The sequence below is a fragment of the Notothenia rossii genome (genome assembly GCF_949606895.1).
Source record: "Notothenia rossii genome assembly, chromosome: 7".
NCBI classification, from domain to species: Eukaryota; Metazoa; Chordata; class Actinopteri; order Perciformes; family Nototheniidae; genus Notothenia; species Notothenia rossii.
Genome location: NC_136905.1, coordinates 686,555 through 704,729, shown reverse-complemented (window position 1 = coordinate 704,729; position 18,175 = coordinate 686,555). Strand labels below are relative to the sequence as shown.

Sequence of the window (18,175 nt, the reverse complement as noted above, 5' to 3'; positions counted from 1 at the left end):
CTGCAGACTGAAGACCATGAGCACACTTTAGAATAACTCTCAGAGAAGAACCAGAACATATGAGACTGCAGACTGAAGACCATGAGGACACTTTAGAATAACTCTCAGAGAAGAACCAGAACATATGAGACTGAAGACTGAAGACCATGAGGACACTTTAGAATAACTCTCAGAGAAGAACCAGAACATAAGAGACTGCAGACTGAAGACCATGAGGACACTTTAGAATAACTCGCAGTGAAGAACCAGAACATAAGAGACTGCAGACTGAAGACCATGAGGACACTTTAGAATAACTCTCAGAGAAGAACCAGAACATATGAGACTGAAGACTGAAGACCATGAGGACACTTTAGAATAACTCTCAGTGAAGAACCAGAACATATGAGACTGCAGACTGAAGACCATGAGGACACTTTAGAATAACTCTCAGAGACAGAAGAACCAGAACATATGAGACTGAAGACTGAAGACCATGAGGACACTTTAGAATAACTCTCAGAGAAGAACCAGAACATATGAGACTGAAGACTGAAGACCATGAGGACACTTCAGAATAACTCTCAGTGAAGAACCAGAAAATAAGAGACTGCAGACTGAAGACCATGAGGACACTTTAGAATAACTCTCAGTGAAGAACCAGAACATATGAGACTGCAGACTGAAGACCATGAGGACACTTTAGAATAACTCTCAGAGACAGAAGAACCAGAACATATGAGACTGAAGACTGAAGACCATGAGGACACTTTAGAATAACTCTCAGAGAAGAACCAGAACATATGAGACTGAAGACTGAAGACCATGAGGACACTTTAGAATAACTCTCAGAGAAGAACCAGAACATATGAGACTGAAGACTGAAGACCATGAGGACACTTTAGAATAACTCTCAGAGAAGAACCAGAACATATGAGACTGAAGACTGAAGACCATGAGGACACTTTAGAATAACTCTCAGAGAAGAACCAGAACATATGAGACTGCAGACTGGAGACCATGAGGACACTTTAGAATAACTCTCAGAGAAGAACCAGAACATATGAGACTGAAGACTGAAGACCATGAGGACACTTTAGAATAACTCTCAGAGAAGAACCAGAACATATGAGACTGAAGACTGAAGACCATGAGGACACTTTAGAATAACTCTCAGAGAAGAACCAGAACATATGAGACTGCAGACTGAAGACCATGAGGACACTTCAGAATAACTCTCAGTGAAGAACCAGAACATAAGAGACTGCAGACTGAAGACCATGAGGACACTTTAGAATAACTCTCAGTGAAGAACCAGAACATAAGAGACTGCAGACTGAAGACCATGAGGACACTTCAGAATAACTCTCAGTGAAGAACCAGAACATAAGAGACTGCAGACTGAAGACCATGAGGACACTTCAGAATAACTCTCAGTGAAGAACCAGAACATAAGAGACTGCAGACTGAAGACCATGAGGACACTTTAGAATAACTCTCAGTGAAGAACCAGAACATATGAGACTGAAGACTGAAGACCATGAGGACACTTTAGAATAACTCTCAGAGACAGAAGAACCAGAACATATGAGACTGAAGACTGAAGACCATGAGGACACTTTAGAATAACTCTCAGTGAAGAACCAGAACATATGAGACTGAAGACTGAAGACCATGAGGACACTTTAGAATAACTCTCTGTGAAGAACCAGAACATATGAGACTGCAGACTGAAGACCATGAGGACACTTTAGAATAACTCTCAGTGAAGAACCAGAACATATGAGACTGAAGACTGAAGACCATGAGGACACTTTAGAATAACTCTCAGAGACAGAAGAACCAGAACATATGAGACAGCAGACTGAAGACCATGAGGACACTTTAGAATAACTCTCAGAGAAGAACCAGAACACATGAGACTGAAGACTGAAGACCATGAGGACACTTTAGAATAACTCTCAGAGACAGAAGAACCAGAACATATGAGACTGCAGACTGAAGACCATGAGGACACTTTAGAATAACTCTCAGAGACAGAAGAACCAGAACATATGAGACTGAAGACTGAAGACCATGAGGACACTTTAGAATAACTCTCAGAGACAGAAGAACCAGAACATATGAGACTGCAGACTGAAGACCATGAGAACACTTTAGAATAACTCTCAGAGAAGAACCAGAACATATGAGACTGAAGACTGAAGACCATGAGGACACTTTAGAATAACTCTCAGAGAAGAACCAGAACATATGAGACTGAAGACTGAAGACCATGAGCACACTTTAGAATAACTCTCAGAGAAGAACCAGAACATATGAGACTGCAGACTGAAGACCATGAGGACACTTTAGAATAACTCTCAGAGAAGAACCAGAACATATGAGACTGAAGACTGAAGACCATGAGGACACTTTAGAATAACTCTCAGAGAAGAACCAGAACATATGAGACTGCAGACTGAAGACCATGAGGACACTTTAGAATAACTCTCAGAGAAGAACCAGAACATATGAGACTGCAGACTGAAGACCATGAGGACACTTTAGAATAACTCTCAGAGAAGAACCAGAACATATGAGACTGCAGACTGAAGACCATGAGTACACTTTAGAATAACTCTCAGAGAAGAACCAGAACATATGAGACTGAAGACTGAAGACCATGAGGACACTTTAGAATAACTCTCAGAGACAGAAGAACCAGAACATATGAGACTGCAGACTGAAGACCATGAGGACACTTTAGAATAACTCTCAGAGAAGAACCAGAACATATGAGACTGAAGACTGAAGACCATGAGGACACTTTAGAATAACTCTCAGAGACAGAAGAACCAGAACATATGAGACTGCAGACTGAAGACCATGAGGACACTTTAGAATAACTCTCAGAGAAGAACCAGAACATATGAGACTGAAGACTGAAGACCATGAGGACACTTTAGAATAACTCTCAGAGAAGAACCAGAACATAAGAGACTGCAGACTGAAGACCATGAGGACACTTTAGAATAACTCTCAGAGAAGAACCAGAACATAAGAGACTGCAGACTGAAGACCATGAGGACACTTTAGAATAACTCTCAGAGAAGAACCAGAACATATGAGACTGCAGACTGAAGACCATGAGGACACTTTAGAATAACTCTCAGTGAAGAACCAGAACATATGAGACTGCAGACTGAAGACCATGAGGACACTTTAGAATAACTCTCAGAGACAGAAGAACCAGAACATATGAGACTGAAGACTGAAGACCATGAGGACACTTTAGAATAACTCTCAGAGAAGAACCAGAACATATGAGACTGAAGACTGAAGACCATGAGGACACTTTAGAATAACTCTCAGAGAAGAACCAGAACATATGAGACTGAAGACTGAAGACCATGAGGACACTTTAGAATAACTCTCAGTGAAGAACCAGAACATAAGAGACTGCAGACTGAAGACCATGAGGACACTTTAGAATAACTCTCAGTGAAGAACCAGAACATATGAGACTGCAGACTGAAGACCATGAGGACACTTTAGAATAACTCTCAGAGAAGAACCAGAACATATGAGTAGAAAATAGTCAGTATTTAAAGATTTTGAGAAAAAAGTCAGATTTTTTTGATTTTCAAACAAAAGTCTTAATTTTGAGGGGGAAAAACGGGATTTTGAGATTTTCACGAAAAAGACAGACATTTTGAGGAAAAAGTCAGAAATGTGAGATTTTCCAAAAAGTCAGAATTTAGAGATGTTTTCAGAAAAAAATCAGAACTTCGAAATGTTTCACAAAAAAGTCAGAAATTTGAGGAAAAAGTTGGAATTTTTAATTTTTAACAAAAAAATCAGAATTTTGACATTTTCAGAAAAAGTCAGAATCAAGTCAGAAATACATTTTAACAATACTTTTATTTTGAAAGTATTTGAGCATGTCCTCACCACGTTGACCCCCCCTGAGCGGTCCCTGGAGCACATGGAGGCCTGCGAGGCCATCCCCACCGTGGTGCCGTCAAACGAGCCGCCCCTGAGAAGAAACACCACCCATCAGAACACCGACACAACCTGAGGCTCTTATTGTGGTGAGCTTCCTCCTGAACAAGAAGCCCCCCCTCAGAAGAAACACCACCCGTCAGAACGCCGACACAACCTGAGGCTCTTATTGTGGTGAGCTTCCTCCTGAACAAGAAGCCCCCCCTGAGAAGAAACACCACCCGTCAGAACGCCGACACAACCTGAGGCTCTTATTGTGGTGAGCTTCCTCCTGAACAAGAAGCCCCCCCTGAGAAGAAACACCACCCGTCAGAACGCCGACACAACCTGAGGCTCTTATTGTGGTGAGCTTCCTCCTGAACAAGAAGCCCCCCCTCAGAAGAAACACCACCCGTCAGAACGCCGACACAACCTGAGGCTCTTATTGTGGTGAGCTTCCTCCTGAACAAGAAGCCCCCCCTCAGAAGAAACACCACCCGTCAGAACGCCGACACAACCTGAGGCTCTTATTGTGGTGAGCTTCCTCCTGAACAAGAAGCCCCCCCTCAGAAGAAACACCACCCGTCAGAACGCTGACACAACCTGAGGCTCTTATTGTGGTGAGCTTCCTCCTGAACAAGAAGCCCCCCCTCAGAAGAAACACCACCCGTCAGAACGCCGACACAACCTGAGGCTCTTATTGTGGTGAGCTTCCTCCTGAACAAGAAGCCCCCCCCTCAGAAGAAACACCACCCGTCAGAACGCCGACACAACCTGAGGCTCTTATTGTGGTGAGCTTCCTCCTGAACAGGAAGCCCCCCCTCAGAAGAAACACCACCCGTCAGAACGCCGACACAACCTGAGGCTCTTATTGTGGTGAGCTTCCTCCTGAACAAGAAGCCCCCCCTCAGAAGAAACACCACCCGTCAGAACGCAGACACAACCTGAGGCTCTTATTGTGGTGAGCTTCCTCCTGAACAAGAAGCCCCCCCTCAGAAGAAACACCACCCGTCAGAACGCCGACACAACCTGAGGCTCTTATTGTGGTGAGCTTCCTCCTGAACAAGAAGCCCCCCCTCAGAAGAAACACCACCCGTCAGAACACCGACACAACCTGAGGCTCTTATTGTGGTGAGCTTCCTCCTGAACAAGAAGCCCCCCCTCAGAAGAAACACCACCCGTCAGAACGCCGACACAACCTGAGGCTCTTATTGTGGTAAGCTTCCTCCTGAACAAGAAGCCCCCCCTCAGAAGAAACACCACCCGTCAGAACGCCGACACAACCTGAGGCTCTTATTGTGGTGAGCTTCCTCCTGAACAAGAAGCCCCCCCTCAGAAGAAACACCACCCGTCAGAACGCCGACACAACCTGAGGCTCTTATTGTGGTGAGCTTCCTCCTGAACAAGAAGCCCCCCCTCAGAAGAAACACCACCCGTCAGAACGCTGACACAACCTGAGGCTCTTATTGTGGTGAGCTTCCTCCTGAACAAGAAGCCCCCCCTCAGAAGAAACACCACCCGTCAGAACGCCGACACAACCTGAGGCTCTTATTGTGGTGAGCTTCCTCCTGAACAAGAAGCCCCCCCTCAGAAGAAACACCACCCGTCAGAACGCCGACACAACCTGAGGCTCTTATTGTGGTGAGCTTCCTCCTGAACAGGAAGCCCCCCCTCAGAAGAAACACCACCCGTCAGAACGCCGACACAACCTGAGACTCTTATTGTGGTGAGCTTCCTCCTGAACAAGAAGCCCCCCCTCAGAAGAAACACCACCCGTTAGAACGCAGACACAACCTGAGGCTCTTATTGTGGTGAGCTTCCTCCTGAACAAGAAGCCCCCCCTCAGAAGAAACACCACCCGTCAGAACGCCGACACAACCTGAGGCTCTTATTGTGGTGAGCTTCCTCCTGAACAAGAAGCCCCCCCTCAGAAGAAACACCACCCGTCAGAACGCCGACACAACCTGAGGCTCTTATTGTGGTGAGCTTCCTCCTGAACAAGAAGCCCCCCCTCAGAAGAAACACCACCCGTCAGAACGCCGACACAACCTGAGGCTCTTATTGTGGTGAGCTTCCTCCTGAACAAGAAGCCCCCCCTCAGAAGAAACACCACCCGTCAGAACGCCGACACAACCTGAGGCTCTTATTGTGGTGAGCTTCCTCCTGAACAAGAAGCCCCCCCTCAGAAGAAACACCACCCGTCAGAACGCCGACACAACCTGAGGCTCTTATTGTGGTGAGCTTCCTCCTGAACAGGAAGCCCCCCCTCAGAAGAAACACCACCCGTCAGAACGCCGACACAACCTGAGGCTCTTATTGTGGTGAGCTTCCTCCTGAACAAGAAGCCCCCCCTCAGAAGAAACACCACCCGTCAGAACGCCGACACAACCTGAGGCTCTTATTGTGGTGAGCTTCCTCCTGAACAAGAAGCCCCCCCTCAGAAGAAACACCACCCGTCAGAACGCCGACACAACCTGAGGCTCTTATTGTGGTGAGCTTCCTCCTGAACAAGAAGCCCCCCCTCAGAAGAAACACCACCCGTCAGAACGCCGACACAACCTGAGGCTCTTATTGTGGTGAGCTTCCTCCTGAACAAGAAGCCCCCCCTCAGAAGAAACACCACCCGTCAGAACGCCGACACAACCTGAGGCTCTTATTGTGGTGAGCTTCCTCCTGAACAAGAAGCCCCCCCTCAGAAGAAACACCACCCGTCAGAACGCTGACCCAACCTGAGGCTCTTATTGTGGTGAGCTTCCTCCTGAACAAGAAGCCCCCCCTCAGAAGAAACACCACCCGTCAGAACGCAGACACAACCTGAGGCTCTTATTGTGGTGAGCTTCCTCCTGAACAAGAAGCCCCCCCTCAGAAGAAACACCACCCGTCAGAACGCTGACCCAACCTGAGGCTCTTATTGTGGTGAGCTTCCTCTTGAACAGGTAACTGTGTTCCTTCACACTTACATTAAAAAAGATGTAATCAGGTTTCTGGTACATTTTAAAAGATAAATTAGGATTACTAGCAGGATTAAAAATTATGCAGAATTTTGAGATTCTCAAAAAAAGACAGAATTTTCAGATTGTGAGAAAAAAGACAGCTTTCTTTTCTCCCTCTAGCATTGCATTGGAAATTGAGGAAATCCCAAATTCAGGTCAAATGTATATTTCGATACTCAGATTACTGATTACATTTGCTTACACGTAGTTGTGATTGTAAACATCTACTCTGTTTCTCCTTAAACTGTTTTTATTGTTTTGTTCTGATTGATATCTGCGTTGCATTGTTGGAGGCGGAGCCTGTGACTTCAGGCGTTCACATCACATCTACACTGCAGCCCTTCAGAGCCCCTCCCTGCTCCTACTTGACGAGCTGGGCGTTGTCGTGGCGGAGTCTCGGCAGCAGGTTCTGGGTCCTCCACCTCAGGAAGCTGTTCAGAGTGTCCGTGGGACTTTTCTCCACGGGGATCTTATCGCTGTCGCTCCAGATCTCCAGCCCGGTCAGCGCCACGCGGACCTTCAGAGGCCGGTAGAACTGAAACACACTCAGTTCAGTTCACATTTAAACACGCACATACAGACATGAGAATCTGCATCCATTTGGTCAATATATTTCTATTTGTATCTGTATTTTCTTTATAATGTCTTTTCCTCTTTTTTTTACTCGGCAGTAGGTACGCATACCTCTGATGTCATAACACACATTAAAAGGTACAGTACGTCTAACTATAAAGAGCTGCAGGAATGAGTCCTGAGCCCTGACCTGAGTCAGCACTATGAGTCCTGAACCCTGACCTGAGTCAGCACTTTGAGTCCTGAACCCTGACCTGAGTCAGCTTTGAGTCCTGAGCCCTGACCTGAGTCAGCACTATGAGTCCTGAGCCCTGACCTGAGTCAGCACTATGAGTCCTGAACCCTGACCTGAGTCAGCATTATGAGTCCTGAACCCTGACCTGAGTCAGCACTATGAGTCCTGAACCCTGACCTGAGTCAGCTTTGAGTCCTGAGCCCTGACCTGAGTCAGCACTATGAGTCCTGAACCCTGACCTGAGTCAGCTTTGAGTCCTGAGCCCTGACCTGAGTCAGCACTATGAGTCCTGAGCCCTGACCTGAGTCAGCACTATGAGTCCTGAACCCTGACCTGAGTCAGCACTATGAGTCCTGAACCCTGACCTGAGTCAGCACTATGAGTCCTGAACCCTGACCTGAGTCAGCACTATGAGTCCTGAACCCTGACCTGAGTCAGCACTATGAGTCCTGAACCCTGACCTGAGTCAGCACTATGAGTCCTGAACCCTGACCTGAGTCAGCATTATGAGTCCTGAACCCTAACCTGAGTCAGCACTATGAGTCATGAACCCTGACCTGAGTCAGCACTATGAGTCCTGAACCCTGACCTGAGTCAGCATTATGAGTCCTGAACCCTGAGTCAGCACTATGAGTCCTGAACCCTGACCTGAGTCAGCATTATGAGTCCTGAACCCTGAGTCAGCATTATGAGTCCTGAACCCTGAGTCAGCATTATGAGTCCTGAACCCTGAGTCAGCATTATGAGTCCTGAACCCTGACCTGAGTCAGCATTATGAGTCCTGAACCCTGACCTGAGTCAGCATTATGAGTCCTGAACCCTGACCTGAGTCAGCACTATGAGTCCTGAAACCTGAGTCAGCATGATGAGTCCTGAACCCTGACCTGAGTCAGCACTATGAGTCCTGAAACCTGAGTCAGCATGATGAGTCCTGAAACATGAGTCAGCATTATGAGTCCTGAACCCTGAGTCAGCATTATGAGTCCTGAACCCTGAGTCAGCATTATGAGTCCTGAACCCTGAGTCAGCACTATGAGTCCTGAACCCTGAGTCAGCACTATGAGTCCTGAAACCTGAGTCAGCATTATGAGTCCTGAACCCTGAGTCAGCATTATGAGTCCTGAACCCTGAGTCAGCATTATGAGTCCTGAACCCTGAGTCAGCACTATGAGTCCTGAACCCTGAGTCAGCATTATGAGTCCTGAACCCTGAGTCAGCACTATGAGTCCTGAAACCTGACCTGAGTCAGCACTATGAGTCCTGAAACCTGAGTCAGCACTATGAGTCCTGAACCCTGAGTCAGCATTATGAGTCCTGAACCCTGAGTCAGCATTATGAGTCCTGAACCCTGAACTGAGTCAGCATCATAAGTCCTTAAACCAGGGGGGTCAAACTCAAACACACCGAGGGCCAACATTAAAAAATGGGTACTAGTGGAGGGCCGGACTGGTTCAATGTTTATTGCAGAACTTATTGAAATGAACTTATTGCAAATATTAAACCTGGAACTAACAAAGCTTCAATGATTGCCTATAAAAACATTAAACATTAAATAATCAGTTGATTCATTTCTCATGGCTCTATCTGCAGCTTCTCCAGAGTCAGTTCTTATGGCTCTATCTGCAGCTTCTCCAGAGTCAGTTCTTATGGCTCTATCTGCAGCTTCTCCAGAGTCAGTTCTTATGGCTCTATCTGCAGCTTCTCCAGAGTCAGTTCTTATGGCTCTATCTGCAGCTTCTCCAGAGTCAGTTCTTATGGCTCTATCTGCAGCTTCTCCAGAGTCAGTTCTTATGGCTCTATCTGCAGCTTCTCCAGAGTCAGTTCTTATGGCTCTATCTGCAGCTTCTCCAGAGTCAGTTCTTATGGCTCTATCTGCAGCTTCTCCAGAGTCATTTCTTATGGCTCTATCTGCAGCTTCTCCAGACTCATTTCTTATGGCTCTATCTGCAGCTTCTCCAGAGTCATTTCTTATGGCTCTATCTGCAGCTTCTCCAGAGTCAGTTCTTATGGCTCTATCTGCAGCTTCTCCAGAGTCAGTTCTTATGGCTCTATCTGCAGCTTCTCCAGAGTCATTTCTTATGGCTCTATCTGCAGCTTCTCCAGAGTCATTTCTTATGGCTCTATCTGCAGCTTCTCCAGAGTCAGTTCTTATGGCTCTATCTGCAGCTTCTCCAGAGTCATTTCTTATGGCTCTATCTGCAGCTTCTCCAGAGTCAGTTCTTATGGCTCTATCTGCAGCTTCTCCAGAGTCAGTTCTTATGGCTCTATCTGCAGCTTCTCCAGAGTCAGTTCTTATGGCTCTATCTGCAGCTTCTCCAGAGTCAGTTCTTATGGCTCTATCTGCAGCTTCTCCAGAGTCAGTTCTTATGGCTCTATCTGCAGCTTCTCCAGAGTCATTTCTTATGGCTCTATCTGCAGCTTCTCCAGAGTCAGTTCTCATGGCTCTATCTGCAGCTTCTCCAGAGTCATTTCTTATGGCTCTATCTGCAGCTTCTCCAGAGTCATTTCTTATGGCTCTATCTGCAGCTTCTCCAGAGTCATTTCTTATGGCTCTATCTGCAGCTTCTCCAGAGTCAGTTCTTATGGCTCTATCTGCAGCTTCTCCAGAGTCAGTTCTTATGGCTCTATCTCCAGCTTCTCCAGAGTCAGTTCTTATGGCTCTATCTGCAGCTTCTCCAGAGTCAGTTCTTATGGCTCTATCTGCAGCTTCTCCAGAGTCAGTTCTTATGGCTCTATCTGCAGCTTCTCCAGAGTCAGTTCTTATGGCTCTATCTGCAGCTTCTCCAGAGTCAGTTCTCATGGCTCTATCTGCAGCTTCTCCAGAGTCAGTTCTTATGGCTCTATCTGCAGCTTCTCCAGAGTCAGTTCTTATGGCTCTATCTGCAGCTTCTCCAGAGTCATTTCTCATGGCTCTATCTGCAGCTTCTCCAGAGTCAGTTCTTATGGCTCTATCTGCAGCTTCTCCAGAGTCAGTTCTCATGGCTCTATCTGCAGCTTCTCCAGAGTCAGTTCTTATGGCTCTATCTGCAGCTTCTCCAGAGTCAGTTCTTATGGCTCTATCTGCAGCTTCTCCAGAGTCAGTTCTTATGGCTCTATCTGCAGCTTCTCCAGAGTCATTTCTTATGGCTCTATCTGCAGCTTCTCCAGAGTCAGTTCTTATGGCTCTATCTGCAGCTTCTCCAGAGTCATTTCTTATGGCTCTATCTGCAGCTTCTCCAGAGTCAGTTCTTATGGCTCTATCTGCAGCTTCTCCAGAGTCAGTTCTTATGGCTCTATCTGCAGCTTCTCCAGAGTCAGTTCTTATGGCTCTATCTGCAGCTTCTCCAGAGTCATTTCTTATGGCTCTATCTGCAGCTTCTCCAGAGTCAGTTCTTATGGCTCTATCTGCAGCTTCTCCAGAGTCATTTCTTATGGCTCTATCTGCAGCTTCTCCAGAGTCATTTCTTATGGCTCTATCTGCAGCTTCTCCAGAGTCATTTCTTATGAGTACATTTTCCCACAGGCCAACAACAGCTTCAACAAAACTATTTCCCTCAAAGAGAAACCAAACATGCCCTGTTGTCGTGAGAGAGAAAGTGCAGAAGGAAACATCCATTAAACTCAGTGTGCTGCTCTGTGATGCTAGCTCAGATACTTGGATTCTCATCTTGGGGGCAAGGTCATCAATGTTTGGGCTCAGGCTCTGAGCTGAGGAGACCCTCAGGATGGAGAGAAGGGGTGAGAGCAATATACCGGCGGGCCAGATCTAATAGGAATTAGAAATGATTCTGCAGGCCGACATTAAATCCACCAAAGGCCTGATTTGGCCCCCGGGCCTTGAGTTTGACACACGTGGTTTAAACCCTGAGTCCGCCTTTAAGCACTCTTACTCAACACATCAAGCACTCAGATGAATATATAACATCGGTGTAGTTGTTTGAATTAAATATTTTAAATCATATATCTTGTAGTTGAAATGTTATCCGACCCTCAGAGGTCAGAGGTCATGCTCACCCAGTCCACCTGGTTGGCCACGTCCAGCATGCGGTAGATGATCGTCTTGTTGTTCTTCTGGTAGTTCAGAAACTTCAGAAACATCACCATGTCAATATTATGAATAATAAACAAATAACAAAAAAATAATATTGATAACAACAACAACAACAACAACAACAACACACTGACCTCCTGATGGTCCACCACCAGCACCAGCTCGATGTACTTGGTCTCAGACAGGATGTCCCGCCTCCTCTGCAGGAAACACGTCACTGATCAATCTGACAGGTCCCTAACTGAGCGGTGCTGCTGGAGGTCGGCTGCCTGAATGAAAGCTCTGCTTTTACTCTATGTGTGAACAACATATTAAAAGGTCTCTGATATAAGGACATGACTCTGAAGTGTCCTGCTCCAAACCCCCCCCCCCTCTCTTCCAGCTGCTACTAAGGACATGACTCTGAAGTGTCCTGCTCCAAACCCCCCCCCCCCCCCTCTCTTCCAGCGGTTACTAAGGACATGACTCTGAAGTGTCCTGCTCCAAACCCCCCCCCCTCTCTTCCAGCTGTTACTAAGGACATGACTCTGAAGTGTCCTGCTCCAAACCCCCCCCCCCTCTCTTCCAGCTGTTACTAAGGACATGACTCTGAAGTGTCCTGCTCCAAACCCCCCCCCCCCCCTCTCTTCCAGCTGTTACTAAGGACATGACTCTGAAGTGTCCTGCTGCAAACCCCCCCCCCCCCCTCTCTTCCAGCTGTTACTAAGGACATGTCTCTGAAGTGTCCTGCTCCAAACCCCCCCCCCCCCCCTCTCTTCCAGCTGTTACTAAGGACATGACTCTGAAGTGTCCTGCTGCAAACCCCCCCCCCCCCCTCTCTCCCAGCTGTTACTAAGGACATGTCTCTGAAGTGTCCTGCTCCAAACCCCAAACAGATCCTTGTAGCCCCCCCCCCCTCTCTTCCAGCTGTTACTAAGGACATGTCTCTGAAGTGTCCTGCTCCAAACCCCAAACAGATCCTTGTAGCCCCCCCCCCCCTCTCTTCCAGCTGTTACTAAGGACATGTCTCTGAAGTGTCCTGCTCCAAACCCCAAACAGATCTTTGTAGCCCACCCCCCCCCCTCTCTTCCAGCTGTTACTAAGGACATGTCTCTGAAGTGTCCTGCTCCAAACCCCAAACAGGTCCTTGTAGCCCCCCCCCCCCCCCCTCTCTTCCAACTGTTACTAAGGACATGTCTCTGAAGTGTCCTGCTCCAAACCCCAAACAGATCCTTGTAGCCCCCCCCTCTCTTCCAGCTGTTACTAAGGACATGTCTCTGAAGTGTCCTGCTCCAAACCCCAAACAGGTCCTTGTAGCCCCCCCCCCCCTCTCTTCCAGCTGTTACTAAGGACATGTCTCTGAAGTGTCCTGCTCCAAACCCCAAACAGGTCCTTGTAGCCCCCCCCCCTCTCTTCCAGCTGTTATTAAGGACATGTCTCTGAAGTGTCCTGCTCCAAACCCCAAACAGGTCCTTGTAGCCCCCCCCCCTCTCTCTTCCAGCTGTTACTAAGGACATGTCTCTGAAGTGTCCTGCTCCAAACCCCAAACAGGTCCTTGTAGCCCCCCCCCCCTCTCTTCCAGCTGTTACTAAGGACATGTCTCTGAAGTGTCCTGCTCCAAACCCCAAACAGATCCTTGTAGCCCCCCCCCCTCTCTTCCAGCTGTTACTAAGGACATGTCTCTGAAGTGTCCTGCTCCAAACCCCAAACAGATCCTTGTAGCCCCCCCCCCTCTCTTCCAGCTGTTACTAAGGACATGTCTCTGAAGTGTCCTGCTCCAAACCCCAAACAGATCCTTGTAGCCCCCCCCCCCCCCCTCTCTTCCAGCTGTTCCTAAAGAGCTGACTCTGGGTCAGTAGCTTCAGAGAGAGAGTAGATCTCATCAGGAGAAACTCCACATCATGTTCCAAACCACATCAAGGATCCTCTCTGAAACAGGATGGAGCTCAAACTCTTTCTCTCTTTAGTATACTAAGTGGGGGGTCCAAAGTGAGGCTTAAGCCCCGCCTCCATCCAGAGTGAGGTCCCTCTCCACAGCCCCTCCCTTATAGATGTTGTTTTGTAAATATAATGTTGTGTGTCTCACCCTGTGTGTGCTGCTGTGGGGAGGGGGGGGGGTGTGTGGGACGCCGCAGCCTGCAGCGCCCTCCAGAGGCGGGGAGGAGAACAGCAGGTGGACGCCCTCCTCCTCCTCCCCCCCCTCCCCTCCCCCCCCCTGCTGAGGCTGCAGCTCCAGGCTGAGCGAGGAGTTGAAGGCGATGACGCCGCTGCAGAGGAGACACAGGAACACGGTTCAGCTCTTCAAAGATCTAGCTCTGGATGAGTTGTGTTTTATTGATGTTTCACAAAGACCTGTGAGAGACCCCTTTAACCCTTTAACCACATACTCATACCATAATAACCCTTTAACCACATACTCATACCACAACCCGTAGATATCAACAACTCCCTGAAAGGAAACAGATTAGAAACATGCTTACATTTCCAAGTTTATGTTAGTAATCCTAATCCTCATGTCTCTGTTGTTCAGTGGGCCGCTAATCCAGAGCTCCACACACTTCAGGGTCTACAACGAGGTACTTCTACTGCAGTCCAGAGGTACATGGTGTACTTCTACTGCAGTCCAGAGGTACATGGTGTACTTCTACTGCAGTCCAGAGGTACATGGTGTACTTCTACTCCAGTCCAGAGGTACATGGTGTACTTCTACTGCAGTCCAGAGGTACATGGTGTACTTCTACTGCAGTCCAGAGGTACATGGTGTACTTCTACTGCAGTCCAGAGGTACATGGTGTACTTCTACTCCAGTCCAGAGGTACATGGTGTACTTCTACTGCACTGCAGAGGTACATGGTGTACTTCTACTGCAGTCCAGAGGTACATGGTGTACTTCTACTCCAGTCCAGAGGTACATGGTGTACTTCTACTGCAGTCCAGAGGTACATGGTGTACTTCTACTGCAGTCCAGAGGTACATGGATACTTCTACTGCACTGCATGTATTTAATCCCTTTAGTTACTTCTCAGATGTGGATGAATGATGTGAAATATAATCAAGTGTTGAATCAGACTTTAGTTCCACCTGGAGTAAATCCACCAGCTACCCTGCAGTATACAAAGTCATTCAGACTAGCTGCACCTTTACCAGCTTTGAGAACACTTTCATGATCAACGTGTGTGTGTGTGTGTGTGTGTGTGTGTGTGTGTGTGTGTGTGTGTGTGTGTGTGTGTGTGTGTGTGTGTGTGTGTGTGTGTGTGTGTGTGTGTGTGTGTGTGTGTGTGTGTGTGTGTGTGTGTGTGTGTGTGTGTGTGACTGACCGCAGTCCGGAGCAGGTGCTCAGAGCGACTTTGGACTCAGGATATCCTCGGACGCTGCCGTGGTAAAAACAGTGAACCTAACACACACACACACACACACACACACACACACACACACACACACACACACACACACACACACACACACACACACACACACACACACACTATAGATTACAGACTTTTAAAAACCAATTCAAGCTTCTTTGTTCCAGATGAATGAATGAAAGCTCTTTGAGTTCATTTACAGAGAGCCTTTAGTGAAGGACTTCAAGGTGAGAAAGAGGAACAGAACAGTTCTGGCTGCGGTGCGTTCACTGACTCACCACAGGGTCGGATCTCAGAGACACCCCGGTGCCGTTTGGCAGGTAGAGGAAGATGTTGGGAGGCTTAGGGAGCAGGGCGCTGAAACAACAATATTCATGTTACTGTTATTATTATCTTTATTACTGTTTGTTCAATAAGTAAGAAATATAAAAGGCACCAAGCCTATCTCTGGCTGAGTTGGTGTTGTGTTCACTGCCCCTCAGTAAATGTGACACCTCTCTAGATGGTGTTGTGTTCACTGCCCCTCAGTAAATGTGACACCTCTCTAGTTGGTGTTGTGTTCACTGCCCCTCAGTAAATGTGACATACCTCTCTAGTTGGTGTTGTGTTCACTGCCCCTCAGTTAATGTGACACACCTCTCTAGTTGGTGTTGTGTTCACTGCCCCTCAGTAAATGTGACACCTCTCTAGTTGGTGTTGTGTTCACTGCCCCTCATTAAATCTTACACCTCTCTAGTTGGTGTTGTGTTCACTGCCCCTCAGTTAATGTGACACACATCTCTAGTTGGTGTTGTGTTCACTGCCCCTCAGTAAATGTGACACCTCTCTAGATGGTGTTGTGTTCACTGCCCCTCAGTAAATGTGACACCTCTCTAGTTGGTGTTGTGTTCACTGCCCCTCAGTAAATGTGACATACCTCTCTAGTTGGTGTTGTGTTCACTGCCCCTCAGTTAATGTGACACACCTCTCTAGTTGGTGTTGTGTTCACTGCCCCTCAGTAAATGTGACACCTCTCTAGTTGGTGTTGTGTTCACTGCCCCTCATTAAATCTTACACCTCTCTAGTTGGTGTTGTGTTCACTTCCCCTCAGTTAATGTGACACACATCTCTAGTTGGTGTTGTGTTCACTGCCCCTCAGTAAATGTGACACACATCTCTAGTTGGTGTTGTGTTCACAGCCCCTCAGTAAATGTGACACACCTCTCTAGTTGGTGTTGTGTTCACTGCCCCTCAGTTAATGTGACACACCTCTCTAGTTGGTGTTGTGTTCACTGCCCCTCAGTAAATGTGACACCTCTCTAGTTGGTGTTGTGTTCACTGCCCCTCAGTAAATGTGACTCACCTCTCTAGTTGGTGTTGTGTTCACTGCCCCTCATTAAATCTTACACCTCTCTAGTTGGTGTTGTGTTCACTGCCCCTCAGTTAATGTGACACACCTCTCTAGTTGGTGTTGTGTTCACTGCCCATCAGTTAATGTGACACACCTCTCTAGTTGGTGTTGTGTTCACTGCCCCTCAGTAAATGTGACACACCTCTCTAGTTGGTGTTGTGTTCACTGCCCCTCAGTTAATGTGACACACCTCTCTAGTTGGTGTTGTGTTCACTGCCCCTCAGTAAATTTGACACACCTCTCTAGTTGGTGTTGTGTTCACTGCCCCTCAGTAAATGTGACACACCTCTCTATATGGTGTTGTGTTCACTGCCCCTCATTAAATCTTACACCTCTCTAGATGGTGTTGTGTTCACTGCCCCTCAGTAAATGGGACACACCTCTCTAGTTGGTGTTGTGTTCACTGCCCCTCAGTAAATGTGACACACCTCTCTAGTTGGTGTTGTGTTCACTGCCCCTCAGTTAATGTGACACACCTCTCTAGTTGGTGTTGTGTTCACTGCCCCTCAGTAAATGTGACACACCTCTCTAGTTGGTGTTGTGTTCACTGCCCCTCAGTTAATGTGACACACCTCTCTAGTTGGTGTTGTGTTCACTGCCCCTCAGTTAATGTGACACACCTCTCTAGTTGGTGTTGTGTTCACTGCCCCTCAGTAAATGTGACACCTCTCTAGTTGGTGTTGTGTTCACTGCCCCTCAGTTAATGTGACACACCTCTCTAGTTGGTGTTGTGTTCACTGCCCCTCAGTAAATGTGACACACCTCTCTAGATGGTGTTGTGTTCACTGCCCCTCAGTTAATGTGACACACCTCTCTAGTTGGTGTTGTGTTCACTGCCCCTCAGTAAATGTGACACACCTCTCTAGTTGGTGTTGTGTTCACTGCCCCTCAGTAAATGTGACACACCTCTCTAGTTGGTGTTGTGTTCACTGCCCCTCAGTTAATGTGACACACCTCTCTAGTTGGTGTTGTGTTCACTGCCCCTCAGTAAATGTGACACACCTCTCTAGTTGGTGTTGTGTTCACTGCCCCTCAGTAAATCTTACACCTCTCTAGATGGTGTTGTGTTCACTGCCCCTCAGTTAATGTGACACACCTCTCTAGTTGATGTTGTGTTCACTGCCCCTCAGTAAATGTGACACACCTCTCTAGTTGGTGTTGTGTTCACTGCCCCTCAGTAAATGTGACTCACTGGTTCTTCTGCAGGTCAAACAGGAAGTGCTGCCCTCTCATCTGCAGCTCAAACTGCAGCGTGTCAGGATGACCGGCCTGAAACACAGGAAGTCAGATAAATAAATACATCATCTGTAGTCATTGTAAGATAAAAGACTATGTTTCCCACAATGCAGAGTGCCTCCTGTACTGTGGAAGACATTTCAGCATTATTATTTAAACACCCATGTATAAATATATATTTAAATATACACATTTTTTGGGTTGTATCTTCAAAGTAAATGTTCAAAGAAAAATATCCCCAAAAAATATCTGCAGTTTGGATTAAACAAAATAAACATTATTCAACTAATACAAATAGTCATTTAAAAAAAAAAAAGTTAGTTAATTAGTTAATAATATTAGTGTAGTCTCCCCTTCATCAGGGCTTCCTGCCTCCTGTCCTTTAGGATGTGGGCGGGTCTAAGTATATCCGTTATCCAATCAGAGAGCTTC

The 18,175-nt window shown here is 47.1% G+C and overlaps 1 protein-coding gene across 1 annotated transcript in view; it reads right to left on the bottom strand.

Moving 5' to 3' along the window:
* adam15 (ADAM metallopeptidase domain 15) overlaps window positions 1-17,882 on the bottom strand; it is a gene marked incomplete at its 5' end in the record, with an annotated part of 42,454 nt that extends 24,572 nt beyond the window's left edge. The window contains 9 exon segments of the mRNA XM_079640865.1: window positions 3,913-3,997; window positions 7,301-7,470; window positions 11,737-11,808; window positions 11,908-11,973; window positions 13,839-14,019; window positions 15,070-15,146; window positions 15,396-15,474; window positions 17,700-17,776; window positions 17,871-17,882. Of these exon segments, the coding sequence (XP_079496991.1) occupies window positions 3,913-3,997; window positions 7,301-7,470; window positions 11,737-11,808; window positions 11,908-11,973; window positions 13,839-14,019; window positions 15,070-15,146; window positions 15,396-15,474; window positions 17,700-17,776; window positions 17,871-17,882 (819 nt within the window).
* Between the last annotated feature and the right edge of the window lie 293 nt (window positions 17,883-18,175).